The sequence below is a fragment of the Castor canadensis genome, chromosome 9, assembly GCF_047511655.1.
Source record: "Castor canadensis chromosome 9, mCasCan1.hap1v2, whole genome shotgun sequence".
In the NCBI taxonomy this organism is placed as follows: domain Eukaryota; kingdom Metazoa; phylum Chordata; class Mammalia; order Rodentia; family Castoridae; genus Castor; species Castor canadensis.
In genome coordinates this window covers 89,893,304-89,907,540 of record NC_133394.1, presented here as the reverse complement: position 1 = coordinate 89,907,540, position 14,237 = coordinate 89,893,304, and the positions used below count along the sequence as shown (strand labels likewise).

At 33.4% G+C, this 14,237-nt stretch overlaps 1 protein-coding gene across 4 annotated transcripts in view; it reads left to right on the top strand.

Moving 5' to 3' along the window:
- The window catches only part of Bmp2k (BMP2 inducible kinase), a 121,055-nt gene that overhangs the window by 68,525 nt on the left and 38,293 nt on the right, over positions 1-14,237 (top strand). For all 4 annotated transcript variants that reach the window (XM_074041920.1, XM_074041918.1, XM_074041917.1 and 1 more), the window contains 3 exons: positions 3,648-3,751; positions 5,075-5,154; positions 9,165-9,325. In XM_074041920.1, coding sequence (XP_073898021.1) covers positions 3,648-3,751; positions 5,075-5,154; positions 9,165-9,325 — 345 coding nt within the window. The remainder of the gene's footprint in view (positions 1-3,647; positions 3,752-5,074; positions 5,155-9,164; positions 9,326-14,237) is intronic.

The following is a 14,237-nucleotide window of genomic DNA, read 5'->3' as shown; positions in this document are numbered from 1 at the left end:
GAAAAGGTCAAGGAATTAATATTATTTAAATTAAGTGCTTAATGATGCCTTATTGAGCTCTTCCCCCTTTTAAAATAAATATTTAATTAAATAAATAATTAGTTAAAATCTACAGAGATAAAAATGTAGCTACTTGTGAGTTTAAAGAATGATCATTAGACTTCTCATACTTTGAATTTAGAACCAAATGAGAGATGGGCATAGAAGCTCATCAGGTAAGACTATCAAATTTAGTACAGAGCTATCATCCCTAATTGAAAATCCAAACTCTGAAACTTTAAGCATTGACTTGATGCCACAAGTGGAAAATTTCATACCTAACCTCATATGATCAGTTGCAGTCCAAATACAGTTGTGATAAAAAAGTATCATATGAAATTCCCTTATGTATATGTGCATAATGTATATTTGAAACCTAATGCATTTCTTGTTTAGAATTGGACCCAGTCTCTAAAATAGCTCATGGTATTTGCAAATATTTCAAAATCTTAAAAAAAAATGCAAATCAGAAGTGCTTGTCCTAGACATTTCAGGTAAGTGGTAGTGAACCTGTAGTGGTAAAGCAGATTGCAGAATGAAATTTAGATCTGAAGCCAGATGGACCCATTAGTCTGTCCCCAAACCCAAAATTTACCTATATCCAGTCATAAGCAGTGCTGTAAGACTAAATTTTTTCCCCACATGCACAGACCACTTGCAAAATATGATGTAGTAGAGAACATTATGTTTTGAGAATACCTGTTTGGAAACAAAGAGCATTAGATTGTTGCATATAGGTACTTGATTCTTCTTCCTACTCTTACTGGACAGATCATTCTGGTCAGGGGGGAAGAATGAATGAATTACAGTAGTAAAGGAGGTCAGGGTTCCACAATAGCACATTGGTTTTAACCTTTTAACTATGATCCAGTGTACAAAATACATTTTTTTTATAACCTGATACTAACACACACACACACACACACACACACACACACACATATACACACACACACACAAGAACAGAATCAAGTTTCATGAAACACTGCTTACACTTGCCACATTAATGCACTTTAATGGTTATCATCTAAATTCATCAAATACTAGATATGAAATTTTGAATTGATCTTATATAAATAGGATCAGTATATACAAACTAAACTGGCTACAATAGATGTATTCCCATATGGAAACACTTAACAGGAGAATTGGAGGTCCTTTTGTTTGTTTTTAAGATGACATCAGTTCTACTTCCAAAGTGGTTACCTAATTATTGAAGGATATGGTATTGTGCTTAGAGAGAATTACTAAGACTAGTATTGGTTAGAACATAAAATCTCAAAGTTATTTCTTTCCTGTCAATGTTTTCAACTGCTATAGAAAAACAAAACAAAAGCTCAGAAACAAACAACATATACAAGGTTGCCTGAAGGATCATTCTGTTTCTCTTTAGATTCTTAAAAAAGTTTTTCTTGAATTAAGCTGGGCTCTCAGAGAAGAGTTTCCTTACACTACACTGTTCTCTATCCCTATAGAATTTCTTTGTTGAATGATACTTACGTGTTTTGACCTTGATCCTCACTAGAGGAGTAGACTTGACCTTGTGTCACTCATTACAATTTCTTAAGGATTTTGTTTACTGTGTGTGTCACCCATCTCTAGAAAGATCTGAGGGAGAATTTGCTCTTTGCTTTCCTATGAGGAGTATTGATTTTCTTTAGCACCTGGTTTGTTCTTGTGTAATAGATGCTGTGATTAATGGAATAGATCATGTTGCCTTGTTTATATTGACAGAAAGTGGGCAGATAAATTTTGGGTCCACATTTACACCCAAATCATATGCAGTTTCTTTACTGATCTTACCTTTCCCCTACTTGCCTCAGTGAATTACCTTTCTTTTAACCTAATTTTCTCATATGTTTAAAAAAAAACTTAGTTTTATATACCATATCAAATCTTTATAGGAATACTAATTACTTTTGAAATTAGATTTTAAAAGCCAAATATACTTCTTAGAATAGAAAAATAGGATCATAATTTTGTGAATTTGATAGGTTTCTTGTGAATTTGTTGTTTAAATAAACATGTTCTTAAAAGTATGTAAATATTTTACATAATTTTATGTACTGTTGCTTTTAAAATATTTTTAGTGTTAAGATAAATAAGATTTATTTTGGAAGATAAATATACCTTTTGGATCCCTCAGATGTTTTATAGTATGAGGTTTAATTCAACCTAATAAATATGCATGAAAATGTGTTTAGTTATTTCAGTCTGACAATGGTGACAAAATTATAAATTTTATAAATAATATGTTAACATTTTTACATACAGAATCATGTTATATGTGGACTTTTTTGTATTTTTTTAAATTGAGCTCAGAAATCCCAAATAGATTTCCAAATTTTATGCACAGTGTTACTTGGCATACAACTGTGTTGTTAGCTGAAATAAGTTTACTATATTGTTGAAGATGTGTTGTGCATTCTTTGATCAAAATGCTAAATTGGAAGGGAATATTTCATTTTGATGTATAGTTTTATCTTAGTGACTTGTATCCTTAGAGTTCTGTATTTACTAGGAAACTTCAAAATATTTAATGCTATGAAATTTACATTTCAAATTTTTTTTTTCTTTTGGTGGTATTGGGGCTTGAACTCAGGGCCTCACACTTGGTAGGCAGACACTCTACCATGTGAGCCACTCTGCCAGTCCATTTTGTAATTTTTTTTTTCAACATAGTGTCAGAAACTATTTCCCTGGGCTGGTTTCAAACCACAATCTTCCTGATCTTTACCTCTCGAGTAGCTAGGATTACAGGTGTGAGCCACTAGCACCTGGCCATTTCAAATAGTTTAAAAATGATTTAAACATTACAACAATTTAGAGTTAATGAAGTCGAATTAGTCATAGCGATACCTTAACAAAGTAGGAATTTTTCAATTACAGAATTAAATATATGTCAGCTTTCTTGTGAAGTTTTGAATTAAAAGTCATCTAGTAAAGAAACAAATAGTAATGGTCATTTTGGGTAGCCAGGAGGTTTCAGGCATTTCAAGTAATGCTTAAGTTTGATGTGAGAGCTGTTCATAATAGAACCATAGAACTCTGCTTATACTTCTGAGCGTGATAACATCAAAATACGGAACTGTAGGGAATATCATTAGTATGAGCAGAAAACATGTTTTTGGAAAACTGTAGTGCCAGTCTATACTACTTTGTTAAATAGATTATAATATGCACACTTAGCCTTTTCTCAATGACTTAGGATCATTTCAAAATAGAGGTATTTTAGATAATAGTGAGAATTATTTCAAATGCAGTTATTTTGAGGACCCTATATTATGGCCCTAGAACTTTCTTAAATACTTCCCCAGTGTCCACTTAATTCATTTTTGTTTTGTATAGCTTTCTCAAGAGAATAATAATATTTGTCATTCATACTTCTATTACACAATTGTGACTCTGCTTTTTAGTTTGGAATAATGCTTTTAAGTTCATATATAAGATAACAGTTTCTTCCATTTCCTGTAAACATTAACAGAGTTTGCTAGAATCACCACTGATCTCAGAATAGAACAGAAAAAAAATACATTTTTATCCTTATAATGTGATCCTAAGTAGCATCTGTATTCAGTACATTTTAAGCTTTTGATTTATTATTACAGGATTCATGCTTGAACCAGATCCAGAGCATAGACCTGATATATTTCAAGTGTCCTATTTTGCATTTAAATTTGCCAAAAAGGATTGCCCAGTGTCCAACATCAATGTAAGTAGTTTTTCAAATAGGATACAAAGTTAAAACCATTTTATTAAGTATGGCTGTGCATACTTTGATAGTTATTCACTTCATAATAAGTGGTCTGATAGTATGTTTGTCATGGTAATTTTGGTATAAAGTCACATTTTCCAAACTTCCCTGAAGTGCCCTGGAGAGCTATAGCAGACTCAAGGTCACTGCAGGATTATTTTGCATTTTTTATGTTAACCATTTAATAAACAGGGTTTTTGTTTCTTTGTTTTGCCTAAAGGGTTTGATGAAAAAAGTTTCTGAAATAGCTACTAATCACTCTATTAAATGAGGAAATTTGGGAAGTTTTGATGTGAACAGTATGGACTTTGTAAGTGGAGAGACCTGAGTTCAATTCTGTCTTTATCAGTGCCTGATTTTATGTCTTTTGGAAGGTTTATGTCTATTTTTTAGACATTAGGATTATAGCTAATGTACAGCCCAGCAAGTAGTCCATGGAAGGTGCTCATTTGGAAAAAAACTAGTTTCATTCAAAGGCTTTGTGTTCTCTTCACTATCTGCACACTAACTACTTGTGATGAACTGTGCATGGAAAATCTCTGCTAGTTCTAATGAAGGTTCCTAGAATCATCATTGGTTTTAAGCTGCTATTAGCTCTGTAAAGATCATTCTGGCATTCTTACATGTTTTCTTTACTTAAATTTTAATCTCCCTAAGAAAAAAGAATGTGCTATCTTTCATTAAGCCCTTACCATATCAATTTAGTAATTTCTCTGTTGAAACTGAAACTACGCAATTCTGACCTTCTGATAAGGCAAGTGGCTTTATTTGACCTTGAACTGAATTTTGAGCATTTTGTTCAACCAGCATTTATTGATTACCTGCTATGAGCCAAACATTGGACATAAACACATTGAGTAAAAGCTTCTACCTCCATTTTTCTAGACCCTGCAATTAGTGCCATGAAAATTATCTGTGGTATTTAGAAACTACACTTTATTTTACCCTCGTTGTCTCTTTCTTTTTTTGAAGTACAGAATAGTCATTGGTTTATAATCATATTTCTTTTTCCCTAAGATTTAACCACTTGTAAATTATATATAATGACTGTCTTGTGTTTATTTTTCAAAGATTTCTGTGGGGTATCAATACAAAGATGACATTTGTGTGATATGTAGTGATAGTTGCAGATTAGATCTGGCATGAAATATATGTGAATAATTTATAGGTATCTGACATGAAAATAGTAGTGTTTCAATAATATGTCCATAGTTTAAAAACGTTTTACAATTACAATAAAAACTAAAATGAAAAGTTTTATGTATTTTTTTTTTTTCCAAGAATTCTTCTATTCCTTCAGCTCTTCCTGAACCGATGACTACTAGTGAAGCTGCTGCTAGGAAAAGCCAAATGAAAGCCAGGTAGGCAAAACTACACTGAATGTAGTTCTCCTTTTAATCCTAGCAAATGTCATTGATTAAATATCCTTACTCACAAAAATGTTGTGTAGCTTAATCCATGTGTGGTATAGTTTATATGGCAAGTATGAAACAAGCTTTTTTATATTAGATTCAGGGTGTGACATCAAATCTCACTTCACTGCACACTCTTATCAATAAAGACGTGAATATTTAATTGATGTTTTTTTCCGTGGGGATTTGTCATTTTCATCACATAGCAACTCTAATTCAGGATTCTTCAGTTTTGAGTTCCCAGATAATAAGCTTTTAAAAAAAATTATTTATTTTTTATGGTTATAGGGATTTGAACTCTGGGCCTCTTCCCTTGTACTTGCCAGCCAAGTGCTCTGCCTCTTTAGCTACATCTCTAGTCCCTTTTTACCTTAGTTATTTTTCAGGTGTAGTTTTATGTTTTTGCCAGGGGCTGGCTTCCTAAGTAGCTGGGACCACAGGTATATACCAGCAGGCTTGGCTTACTGACTGAGATATGGGGGTCTTACTTTTTGCCTGGGCTGTCCTCCTCATCTCCACCTCAAGTAGCTGGGATTACAAGCGAGAGCAAACCACACCTATAATACTTTTTAAGACTGGTAAAGAATTAAGTTTTAAAGCTGTTTTTTAGTTATTTACCACGTTAGTAAGTTTGAAATATATTTTTAGATGAAGACCTGAATTTGTCAATGATCTTTTTTCTCCTTAAAACTTAAAAAGCAGGACTATCTTAGATTATTAGCCAGGTAGAATATTGCATTTGGGAAGATGTCTTGATCACAGCTTTTTTTGTATTAATCTTTGTTATGCAAAATTCTTTGACATAAAATGGGAACATATTTGTCATATGCATTTTATATGCAAGATAAAGATATTGGAGATGCAAAGCATAAAAAGCAGTCTTTATTTCCAAGAAGCTTACAGTTTTAAGTGTAAACAGTTAGTACCTGATAGTTAGCAGGCCACTTGAGAGCATGGAGAAAGGAAAAGACTGGAAGTGGGGAAAACACTGAACTCTTCCTTGAAGGATGAGTACTCAGTCATTTGAGGACTGGTAGTGAAACTAAAGCAGCCAGGCAGTTCAGGCAAGGAAAATGGCCCTTGTGAAACTACAGCTGGAGCATAAGGAGACACAGCATAGGAGCGATGGGGAAAGAAGCCTGAGTGACAGTAAATGCCAGTCTCATGAATAGCTTTGCTTATATGTCATGCTGAGAAATTTAGACTTTGGTCTTTAGGAATTTTCCAGCCAACTCTATTCGGGACTTATGAGGTGTGTTATAAATGTTATGTAACTTACAAACTTTGCATTTGTGAATGACTTTTTAAAAAGTACAGTATCACTCTAAAAATATCTTCATTTACTTGAATTTTAAAATTCTCTGTTTAGAAAGAGATGAAGTAGAGTTATATGTAACTCACATGAATCCAGCATAACCACCGATCTGTCTCATCCATGACAGAGCTTTAATTAGCAGTCAGTGTTATGTTGAATGGTAATTATGAACTGTTACAAGATTTGCCAGTTGAAGTTTATTACTTTTTTATAGTTTGTCAATAGTTAGATCTTTAAGAAGGTAATGCAGATATAAAAATGAGTCACCTGAACAGAATGATTTGCATATCTTTTTACTATGACATACGAGTTACAGTAATTCAATGATAAGTAAATTAAGTAGTGCCGTTAAAATTTGCAGTGCTTAATCTCATCATTATATATGCATACGTGTATCAAGCATAACATGGTATTCCATTAATGTGTACATGTTTAAAGTTTTTATTGTCAATATATTAAAAAATTTGCATTGCTTATTTATAGTATGCTAAAACTATGTATTAAATACATTAAAATATAAGGTTCAATGATATTGGTAATTAAGAAATTTATTCTTTATTAATATCAGTGAAGAACTTGAAAGAATCTAAAGTCTGTATGAAGCTTAATATTAAAAATTAAATTAAATTTTTTTCATGTAAAAGGCACATTTTGGGCAGAGAAATGTTTAAAATAGCCAGTTTCATTATTCACAAAGCTTTTGTGGTTATCCACGTGCCCTGCCTTCAGTTTCAAAAACCTTCTGCCTTCCCAGCTTTGCACGTGCTCTGGTAAACATGTGAAAGTTATCTGACATGTGGAAACATTAAGAATCACTGGCCTGGCAGATGGAAGCAATGAAAGAGTTTAAACAGGAGAGTCTGAGTCTTAGGAAGACTGATCAGGTGACTCTCCTCAGAGTGCAAATGAGGCAGTGCAGTAATCAGTCTTCAGCTTTAGTCCATTTCATGTCTTCCTTTTGCCTAATCTGTCCAGGCATTTTCTTCCCATTGCTTCATATGCTTAGTTTACTTTTTATGGTCTAGTGGAATAATCTTTATTTAAAAATCTGATCTCTAGTTTCTGTCTGAAGCTCCTCTAGTCACATTAAAAGTAGGATCTCTCCTCCATGAAACTCTTGGCAGCACTAGCTTGGCATTGATTATTTTTACTGTCATATATTTTGTTATATTTTCACCAACATGCTCCATATCTTCCTAAGTATACTGTAAACTCTTTGAGAATAGAACGTGAGTTGTGTTTTTCTGGATATTAGTAATGTATAATAGATATTGGTACATTGGCAAAATAAATTAGGAATGTTAGATTGAGCAAAGTCTTTAGAGTTTGAATATGCCTTTTAGAACTTCTGCTATGTTCATGTATGTTGTGCATCTCTGAAGAATGATTTAGACCAGGAACATGGCAAGGTTGAGTCTGGTTTCCATTACTTAATAAAGAATGGATAGTTAAGCAGAAAGATTGTATATAATATGTCCTCCAGGTTACTGGAGCTTAGGGAGTATACCATTGGTTTTAGTGCTACAGCTCATAAATACAATTGATTATATGTATGTGACCTTTTATGATCTTGATCAATTTTATATGACTTGTACCATACCCATCCTTTACCTGTGTCTTTTTAGAAGACAGCACATATGTTATATTTCTATAATTTTTGGAAGTCTTTTTATTCAGCTTTATTTTCTTTCCTCTTGGAAAGATAACCTATTTGCAGGGCTCCCTCTTGTGTTACATGCAGTTATTAGGAAGAAACTGTAGATCTGTGTAGGTGTAGGTAGGGCATTCACCAAATGCAGAATATGTGTGCTAGGTAAATTAGATATATAAAAATTTTAGGTGTTAAAAGTACTTGGGAATGTGGTAAAGGAATTTATTAAAGAGATTTCATGGTAAATCCTCTTGAAAAGTATTTGAGATTTTTTACTAAATTTATAAAAACAAAGTTGACATATGTAAGTTAAAGATTTTTTTTTTGTTTTTGAAGTTAAAGATTTAACTTGCCTTTTTTTTAAAAAAAGGAAACAAGTCTTCATGTCTCCTCAAATTATACTTACTGTCTCTTGCTTTCAAAATTGTGCTTAACACTTGATTATGCACATTACCTAAACTAAGTTGTAGTAGGAAAAATTTCATATAATTTCCACGTAGTATTTCAAGTAAAGCAGACTGAAAAATTCAAGATATTGGATATGAGCAGGTGGCTCCACCTGTTGAAAGTACTGGCTTTTTTGTTTTATATACATCAGAGCTCAATATTTTCTTTCTCATGTCTTGAGTCCAAGCTGATTATTTCTTATTTCTCTTCAAAGAGTTGTCTTATGAGAAGATTTCTACTTTCTTTTAACCTCATTTGATCTTCTTAGCAGTAATCTTTGGGACTATAATCTTTTTCTGCCAGTTTTAATGGCAGACTTTGATTAGCAGTGTATTGTTTTAAGGAATGTGAGACTTTGTTGTTGTTTTTGCTTTCCTATCTTCACTAACCATGTATTGTCTGAGTGAGACTTAGGAGGAAGCCAAGAGGACTAATGTGATCATATGTAATAATTAAATGCATCTTTTGAAATAGACACTTTCTAGAAATAATAGTACATTATAAATAATCCCAATATTTGAAATGAAATGAATTTTTCTGTTGTAGAATAACAGATACCATTGGACCAACAGAAACCTCAATTGCACCAAGACAAAGACCAAAGGCCAACTCTACTACTGCCACTCCCAGTATGCTGACCTTTCAAAGTTCAGCAACACCTGTTAAAGTCCCTGCTCCTAGTGAATTCAGTAACCACAGACCTAAAGGTAATGTAGCCCTTCCAACCCCATCCTCTTCATAGTCAGTGTAAATAATCCTTTCATGGTTTGTTTTCCTAGAGGTACAGATTATCAGCAAACTTAAAATATTCTAAAGCAGGTGACATAATGCTGTAAGTAACTGTCTACTGATGTCTGATAAACTCTTTGTTTTTGTAAAGTTTTTTGAAAGACAAAGGAAAGTTATTGGCAATATATAAGTACACAAAAAGCTCACAATTAGCTTTGGTTCTATAAATACAAATGCTTATCTAGAGTTATCAACTAGTAGGATTTGATGTTGGTAATTCAAAAGTATAGGAAATTCTGTGTTACATTGGAAAGGAAGTAGTTGAAGCTCCTGCCTTGCAGAGTTATATTTCTTTGAGCTGAATCTAGGGTCTTGGTGAGGTAACCATGTGGATAATATAACACAAAAACTGGTGGGTTTGTTTGGTTTTTGAGAAAAATTATTTTTCTAATCTAATATCTCTTAAGGATTATGGTGTGGTTGTTAAAATTTTCACCCTAAGGTAGTATCCCTGATAGAGAGTGAACTTAATTTCTCAGGGGTCTGGGAATACAATCAGAAGATTGACCTCAAGGAAACCCTGATTTACATTTTATTTCATGACAAATCTGATTTGTTTCAATGTTAAAATGTACTCTAGTGTTTAAGAACTCATAATGTGAGTTTCATGAATCTGATTTGACTATTTTTCTCATTTTTACTAAAAAAATAAAAATACTAGTATACCTGTCTTACTAGATTTTTAGACTAAAATGACTGTTTTCTGTAATACTTGCTATGGAATATGTCTTTAAGATATGTTAACTATTACCTACTATTATTACTGTTAAAAACTGTCCAGGAAGATAGTTTATTTTTATATTACTTGGCATATAGCTACGTACTTCTGTGGTATATGGGTACACGAGTTGGAATAGTATTCCACAGAAAAGGGAAGATGAAGGGAATTTGAAATCGTTTGTATTTAATTCCCATTTTACTGCTTTCAGTCTTACTGTTCTCTTCTATAAAATGGAAATAACCACTACTTTTCCTTTTCTGAGGAATATATAGTAAGGTGAATGGTGTATATGCTAAAATAAATAAATCCTACCTGTTGCATTGGAGTTTTAACTCTTATTTATCATATACCAGCATCCCCTAGCTGAAGACCACTAGGAATACACCTTTTTTTTGGTGGTACTGGGGGTTTAACTCAGGTCCTCATGCTAGGAAAGCATTCTACCACTTGGACCATGCCTCCAGTCTAAGAACACACTTAACTTGAACAAGTTAGGTTTATTACTACCAAACTATGGAGATATGTGAGGTGTCTCAATAAGATGGTGTTTAGAAAGACTTTCTAAAGGATTTGTGCTTGTTTTAGGTAATTTTGGTGAGACTTTAAGGCAGTGGAGCTTTTTTGGATTCTTAAAGGAAGCAGGGGTGTGATAGGATTCGACAAGCAGGGAGGCTAAACCTTTAGTTGGTGAGGAAGCAGCAGTCAGTCTTGTGAGGCAGAACAGGGAGAGGTTGGGTCATTTTGGTAGTTTGGTCAATGTTCATGATTTTGACTGTGTTCAGACAAAAATATGGAGTAACCGGTTTTGTTGTCTTCTGTCAGTCTCAGAATGGTCTTGTCTGATTTATATGAAATTATTCGATTAGGTGAGCACTAACTCCTATCTGTGAGTGCCAGCCTATACCTAATACCAGGAGCTATGTTTTTCTTTTGGAAAAATTATGCTCCTCCCATATATCTTTAAAAATTTTTTCCCTTCTTTAGAAATTATATTGAAAGTAACACATAAATATTTTCTTTAAAAACATTCAAATAATATAGAAGTGTTGAGAAAAACATAAATTTCTTGTTTTCACATTTCTCAGAGGTAACCAGCAGCGGTATAGTGTGCAACCTCTTAGTCTTTTTTAATGTTCTTATGTGTCTATGTACTGATATAAATAATTCATGTTATCATTAACCTAAGTGGATTCTATACATATTTCTCTTCAACTTGATTTTTTCCCCCTTAATTTGTTTTGGAAAGCTTTGTTCATTGGTGAGTATATGCAATGTACTGCATAATTTTTAATGGATATATGACAGTTCATACTATGACTATACCATATGTTATATAACCATTTGTTTTCAGTGTTTACATTATTAGTAGTATTGCAGCAAACATCTTTATAACCCATTCTTAATATAGTTGTCAGAAATTTCTTTGAGGACAGACAGTATTAGGAAGCATATTCATTTAAAATTTGTTAGACACTTCAAATTATCATAAAGACTCCAAAAATTTACACTGTCATCAACTGTGTCAGCTTCTTTCATTCCTATCTTTCTAACACTTGATAGTAGAGTAAATGCTTCCCTATTGATAAGTGAAACTTTTTTCATTTTCACTATTTGTTTATTTGTTTATTTATTTATGAATGACAGGGTCTCACTGTCTCAAGCCCAGGCAGACCTTGAACTTGCAGTCCACTTGCTTTTGCTTCCCAAGTGCTGGAATTACATGCATGCATCACCATGCACAGTTTGTTTTTATTTTAATACCCTTGATTAATGGTCCTGCTGTGTGTTTTCATTTCTGTGAATATTCCAGTTTCCCATGAGATTGTTTTTTATTTTTTATTTCTCTAAATGCTTATTTTTATGGATTTTGAACATTACCTGTGTGCCAAATACATTGTAAATCTTCTGGTTTGTCATTTGTCTTATGCTTTGTGGGTATATTTTGGGATGTAGAAGTTATAAAATTTTACAAAATCAAATCTTACATTTTTCCTTTGTAGCTTCTGGGTTTTGTATTTTATTGCAAAGGTTCCCACCCCCATTTGTGAAACTGTAATATTTTCATGTATTTTTTTTTTTGTTTCCTATACTTAGCTTTTCAATTCTTCTGGAATTTATTGTGTGGAGAGAGAATTATGTTTAGTTTGTTTCATTTTTCCCCATCTTTAAAGGTAGAAATTTGATCAAATTTTCAGTTGCTTTCATTTTTATTTATTCATTCAGAATAATTGGTAATTTACATATGTAGTTAAAAATTATTCATTTTATTTATATTTTCATATTCATCTGCATAAAATTACAGATTAAAATTGTGTGTTAATTTTTTTTATGACCTTCATGTGTATAGTATAGTGTCTCCCTCACGTCTGATTTTTTTTGTGTGTGTATGTCTTCACTGTGTTTTCTTGGTGAGACTTGCCTAGACCTTTATCTCTTCTTTTGGCCCCGTTCAAAGAACCTGAAACCAGCTTTTGGTTGTATTAACTGATTCCATGTTGTCTTTCTTTTTCTATTAATTTATTCCTTCTCTTGGAGTCCCTCAGTTCATTTTTTTTTCAGTTTTTCTGTTTTTTTTGTATATAGATGTAAGGCTAATTTTTTTTCCCTAGAGCATTACCAGTTTTTGTTCCACAGATTTTGATATGTTGTACTTTTATTATCATTTCTTTTTTTTTTCATTTTTCTTTTATTATTCATATGTGCATACAAGGCTTGGTTTATTTCTCCCCCCTGCCCCGACCCCCTCCCTCTCCACCCACTCCACCCCCTCCCTCTCCCCCCCCAATATCCAGCAGAAACTATTTTGCCCTTATTTCTAATTTTGTTGTAGAGAGAGTATAAGCAATAATAGGAAGGAACAAGGGTTTTTGCTGGTTGAGATAAGGATAGCTATACAGGGAATTGACTCACATTGATTTCTTGTGCATGTGTGTTACCTTCTAGGTTAATTCTTTTTGATCTCACCTTTTCTCTAGCTCCTGGTCCCCTTTTCCTATTGGCCTCAGTTGCTTTTAAGGTATCTGCTTTAGTTTCTCTGCGTTAAGGGCAACAAATGCTAGCTAATTTTTTAGGTGTCTAACCTATCCTCACCCCTCCCTTGTGTGCTCTCGCTTTTATCATGTGCTCATAGTCCAATCCCCTCGTCGTGTTTGCCCTTGATCTAATGTCCACATGTGAGGGAGAACATACGATTTTTGGTTTTTTGAGCCAGGCTAACCTCACTCAGAATGATGTTCTCCAGTTCCATCCATTTACCAGCGAATGATAACATTTCGTTCTTCTTCATGGCTGCATAGAATTCCATTGTGTATAGATACCACATTTTCTTAATCCATTCATCAGTGCTGGGGCATCTTGGCTGTTTCCATAACTTGGCTATTGTGAATAGTGCCGCAATAAACATGGATGTGCAGGTGCCTCTGGAGTAACAGTCTTTTGGGTATATCCCCAAGAGTGGTATTGCTGGATCAAATGGTAGATCGATGTCCAGCTTTTTAAGTAGCCTCCAAATTTTTTTCCAGAGTGGGTGTACTAGTCTACATTCCCACCAACAGTGTAAGAGGGTTCCTTTTTCCCCGCATCCTCGCCAACACCTGTTGTTGGTGGTGTTGGAGATGATGGCTATTCTAACAGGGGTGAGGTGGAATCTTAGCTTGGTTTTAATTTGCATTTCCTTTATTGCTAGAGATGGTGAGCATTTTTTCATGTGTTTTCTGGCCATTTGAATTTCTTCTTTTGAGAAAGTTCTGTTTAGTTCACATGCCCATTTCTTTATTGGTTCATTAGTTTTGGGAGAATTTAGTTTTTTAAGTTCCCTGTATAGTCTGGTTATCAGTCCTTTGTCTGATGTATAGTTGGCAAATATTTTCTCCCACTCTGTGGGTGTTCTCTTGAGTTTAGAGACCATTTCTTTTCATGAACAGAAGCTTTTTAGTTTTATGAAGTCCCATTTATCTATGCTATCTCTTAGTTGCTGTGCTGCTGGGGTTTCATTGAGAAAGTTCTTACCTATACCTACTAACTCCAGAGTATTTCCTACTCTTTCATGTATCAACTTAAGAGTTTGGGGTCTGATATTAAGATCCTTGATCCATTTTGAGTTAATCTTG